Source organism: Dermochelys coriacea, chromosome 1, assembly GCF_009764565.3.
Source record: "Dermochelys coriacea isolate rDerCor1 chromosome 1, rDerCor1.pri.v4, whole genome shotgun sequence".
In the NCBI taxonomy this organism is placed as follows: Eukaryota; Metazoa; Chordata; order Testudines; family Dermochelyidae; genus Dermochelys; species Dermochelys coriacea.
Window position 1 is genome coordinate 1,127,604 of NC_050068.2, and position 5,220 is coordinate 1,132,823.

Sequence of the window (5,220 nt, forward strand, 5' to 3'; positions counted from 1 at the left end):
AGCAATTAGAAAGGTGACAACCCTCTGAGTTATTTTGTTGTACATAGACCGATTCCTCAGTTTGTCAGGTTCACATAGCACAGTAAGGTCAGAAAGGGTTTAATCACTCATTGACTGTCCACTAAGTGATTCAGGGAAGAGGGTCCAGCACCATCCCACCAGCCAGCTCTGCATGGAGCTCGGTCTGAGAGTCAGAGCACCAGGAGATAACTTTAGGCCCCTTTATGAGTAAAGAGACTGAACAGCCTGTCCCAGATCTGTTTGGTCCTCACCCCATAGATGATGGGGTTTAGCATGGGGGGCAACAGGAGGTACATATTGGCAATGAGAACGTGGAAATGCAGGGGCACATTCTCACCAAACCAGGAGATGAGTGAGGAGAAGATACGTGGAATGTAAAAGGCTAAAATGGCACAGAGGTGGGAGACACAGGTCCCAAAAGTCTTGAGCCGGGTGTGCTTTGTGGGGAGACTGAATACGGCCCTGAGAATCTGAGTGTACGACACAGTGATAGAAAATACATCCAGACCCATCACAGCGAATCCCATAGAGAGGCTGTAGTAACTACTGATGCGGATGTTGCCACAGGCCAGCTGCACTATGGCTATGTGCTCACAGTGTGTGAGGGATGATGCTGGTTCTGCAATATGGCCACTGACTCACCAGGAAGGGATAGGGGAGTATGAGCACGCAGCTGCACAGCACCATGGCCAGACCGATCTTGGCCACCACCGGGCTTGCCAGATTAGTGGAATGTCTCAGGGGATGGCAGATGGCCATGTAGCGATCCAAAGCCATGGCCACAAAGATTCCAGACTCCATCCCTGAGAAACAGTGAATGAAGCACATCTGGGTGAGGCAGGCTGTGAAATCGATCTCCCTGGAATTGAACCAGAAGATACTCAAAGTTGTGGACGTAGACAGGACCAGGTCAGTGACAGCCAGCATACAGAGAAAATAGTACATTGGCCCATGGAGGCTCGTCTCCCTCTTCACAATAAACAGGATGGTGAAGTTCCCCAAGATGGCTATGGTGTACATGGCACAGAAGGGGATGGAGATCCAGACATAGGCCATCTCCAAGCCAGGAATGCCCAGCAGGATGAAGATGGAGGGGTTGGTGAAGTCGATTGTGTTGTAATCTGACATGGAGTAGGGGAGAAAGTGTCCAACTCTGAGGCAGAACGGTGTCTCCTGCATGTACCGTACATTCCCCTGACTTCCAGTATGTGCCCAGGTTCTAGGGTGATGGTCACAGTACAAATGCCTGGATGGAGAGACAATGTGAATATGAGACACTACATGCATTACTGGAGGCTGTTCTCATGGGTGAAGCAGATTGGTTGCTCTTCACATACTGAAAAATGACATATTCATTATTGAGAGAAATGAATTATGAACAACTGACCCTACTAATGCCAATTCCACATTTGATGGTGCTCCATGCATCAATAATTCCTACACATCTTTGTCTGTATATAGGGCTGTTCGTTAGCCTGGGGTAGATTTTTAGGTTTGACTTTTTGATACTCTTATGTTTTATACTAATATGTGTAAACAAGGGACAAAGACTGTGTATGTTGCTTTTGCCTAGTCAGATGGATTTATTAGTACAATTGGAACAGATAAGAGTGGTTAAAGTGTTAATCGGTAAGATTGCCTCAATCCCTATCTCAAAGCAAGGCCAAGCAACCAGTCGGGAGGGGCAAAGGTGGTTTGGGCGGAAGGTATAAAACACTAAGAGACCAAATAAATGACTGTCTCTGACCACTGCACAACCTCACTGCTCACCCCTCCAATGGGGTACATGATTTGAAGGTATATTTGAACCTGCTAAGAAGAAGGAGATGGGAAAGTGGGAATGGGGAAAATGGGAATGGGGACTAGGGAATGGGGACAGAGGCGAGGCTCTGTGGCATCAGAGCTAGGAAGGGGGACACGGGGTAAATACTCTGTGATGGCTGGGAAGAGGGACACGAGGTAAATGCTCTGCAGTGTAAGAGCTGAGATTGGAACCCTGGGAAACAGACTCTGCCAGTGTGTAGATCTATGGATATGCTTGCTTGGAACTAATCCCAATAAATATGAAATTGCTTGCACTTCGGACTTCTGGTCTTCTGCTTCTTGTCTATTTGACAATAACCATGGGAGAGGTTGAAGGGAAAGCCCTCTAACAGTCATGGAGTGGGAAACCTTAATAGGCACCAGCAGGAAACACAATAGTGGATACTGATTATCCATCATTTTTCCTTAATGAAATGAAACTCGGGCAAGAGAGTCCATGCTGTAGGGAGTTCCCCATTCACCCGGTAAAAATCTGAGAATGGAAAAAAACAAAGTTTTGCCAAGAAAAGTGCCATGGGGAAACATCAAAACTGGGTGACTTGGCAACAAAATGGCAAATGAAATTGTATATGGATAAATGCAAAGTAATGCACATTGGAAAACATAATTCCAACTATATATATAAAAGGATGGGTTCTAAATTAGCTGTTACCACTCAAGAAAGAAATCTTGGAGTCATTGTGGATAGTTCTCCTTAAACATCCACTCAATGAACAGCAGCAGTCAAAAAAGATAACAGAATGTTGCAAATCATTAAGAAATGGATAGATAATAAAGATAGATAATAAGACAGCAAATATAATATTGCCCCTATATACCTCCATGATACACTGATATCTTCAATATTGTGTGCAGATGTGATCGCCCAGTCTCAAAAAAGATATATTGATACACCAAGTCACAAGACCCCATCATTGTATATGCGTAGTTGGGGTTATGTTTTCCAATGTACATTACTTTGCATTTATCAACATTGAATTTCATCACTATTTTGTTGTCCAGTCACTCAATTTTGAGAGATCCTTTTGTAGCTCTTCGCAGTCTGCTTGGGACTTAACTATATTGAGTAGTTTTGTATCATCTGCAAATTTTGCCACCTCACTGTTTACCCCTTTTTCCAAATAATTTATGCATATGTTAAATAGGACTGCACCCAGTACAGATCCCTTGGGGATACCATTATTTACCTCTCTCCATTCTGAAAACTAACCCTTTATTCCTACTCTTCATTTCCTATCTTTTAACCAGTTACCAAGCCATGAGAGGTTCTTCCTTTTTATCCCATGACAGCTTCCTTTCCTTAAGAGCCTTTTGTGAGGGACTTTGTCAAAGGCTTTCTGAAAATCTAAGAACACTATAGCCAATGGATCCCTCTTGTCCACATGCTTGTTGACCCCCTCAAAGAATTCTGGTAGATTAGTGAGGCATGATTTCCCTTTACAAAAACCATGTTGATTCACCCCCCAAACTTATGTTCATCTATGTGTTTGACAATTTTGTTCTTTACTATAGTTTCAACCAGTTTTCCCAGTATTGAAGTCAGACTTACCAGCCTGTAATTGCTGGGATCACCTCTGGAACTCTTTTAAAAAACTGGTGTCACATTAGCTATCCTCGAGTCATTTGGTACAGAAGCTGATTTAAATGATAAGTTATAGACTACAGTTAGTAGTTCTGCAATTTCACATCTCAGAACACTTGGGTGAATACCATCTGGTCCTGGTGACTTATTACTGTTTACTTTATCAGTTGGTTCCAATACCTCCTCTAATGACAGCTCAATCTCAGACAAATCTCCTCAGATTTGTCACCTAAAAAGAATGGCTCAGGTTATCCTCAGCTGTGAAGACTGATGCAAAGAATTCATTTAATTTCTCCACAATGCCTTTTCGTCCTTGAGTGCTCCTTTAACATTTCGTTGTCCATGGGCCCACTGGTTGTTTAGAAGGCTTCCTGCTTCTGATGTACTTAAAAAAATTATATTACTTTTTGAGTCTTTGGCTAGCTGTTCTTCAAATTCTTTTTGGCCTTTCTAATTATATTTTTACATTTCATTTGCCAGAGATTATGCTCCTTTCTATTTTCTCACTAGGATTTAACTTCTACTTTTTAAAGGATGTCTTTGTTCCTCTCACTGCGTCTTTTACTTTGTTGTTTAGTCACAATGGATTTTTTTTTGTTCTTTTAGTATTTTATTTTGGGGTATATATTTAAGTTGAGCCTCTATTATGGTGTCTTTAAAAAGTTACCATACATCTAGCAGGGATTTCACTTTTGGCGCTGTACCTTTTAATTTTTGTTTCACTAACCTCCTCATTTTTGTGTATTTCTCCTTTCTGAAATTAAATGTTACAGTGTTGGGCTGCTGCGGTGTTTTCCCAGCCACAGGGATGTGAACTTGAATTATATGATGGTCACTATTACCAAGCCGTTCAGCTATAGTCACCTCTTGGACCAGATCCTGTGCTCCACTTAAGACTAAATCAAGCATTGCCTCTCCTCTGGTGGGTTCCAGGACTAGCTGCTCCAAGAAGATGTCATTTAAGGTGTCAAGAAACTTTTATCTCTGCATCCAGTCCTGAGGTAACGTGGACACAGTCAATATGGGGATAGTTGAAATCCCCCATTATTATTGAATTTTTTATTTTTCTAGCCTCTCTAATCTCCCTGAGCATTTCACAGTCACTATCACCATCCTGGTCAGATGCTCAGTAGTAGATCCCTACTGCTACATTCTTAATATTTGAGCATGGAATTACTATCCATAGTGATTCTATGGTACAGTTTGGTTCATTTAAGATTTTTACTTCATTTGATGTTACATTTTCTTTCACATACAGTGCCACTCCCCCAACAGCATGACCTGCTTTGTCCTTCCAATACATCTCTTACTGTGGTATTACTGTATCCCATTCCACCAAGTTTCTATGATGCCTATTTATCAATTGCTTCATTTAATATGAGGCATTCTAGTTCACCCATCTTATTAGTTAGACTTCTAGTATTGGTATATAAGCACTTAAAAAACTTACCATCTTTTAGCTGTCTGCCACTACATGATGTAATTTAATGGGACTTTTTTTTCATTTGACAGTTTCTCATCAGATCCTGCCTGTATTTTATCATTTTCCATCCTCTCCTCCTTACTAGGATATAAAGAGTTTCCATTAATAGATCCTCCCCTAAGGGATGTCTCTGTCCAAACCAAGTGCTCCTCTGCACCTCTCAACTTTCCCCCAGACCTTAGTTTAAAAACTGTTCTTTACCTTTTTAATTTTAAGTGCCAGCAAACTGGTTCCACTTTGGTTTAGGTGGAGTCCATCCTTCCTGTATAGGCTCCTCCTTTCCCAAAAGATGCCCCAGATCCTAATAAAT

At 41.7% G+C, this 5,220-nt stretch overlaps 1 protein-coding gene across 1 annotated transcript; it reads right to left on the reverse strand.

The window, feature by feature from the left end:
• Nucleotides 1-212: 212 nt before the first annotated feature.
• Nucleotides 213-1,149, reverse strand: LOC119863234 (olfactory receptor 52M1-like). The gene is given in 2 exon segments (XM_038421254.1): nt 213-621; nt 623-1,149. Coding segments are annotated over 2 exon segments (936 nt in total).
• Between the last annotated feature and the right edge of the window lie 4,071 nt (nt 1,150-5,220).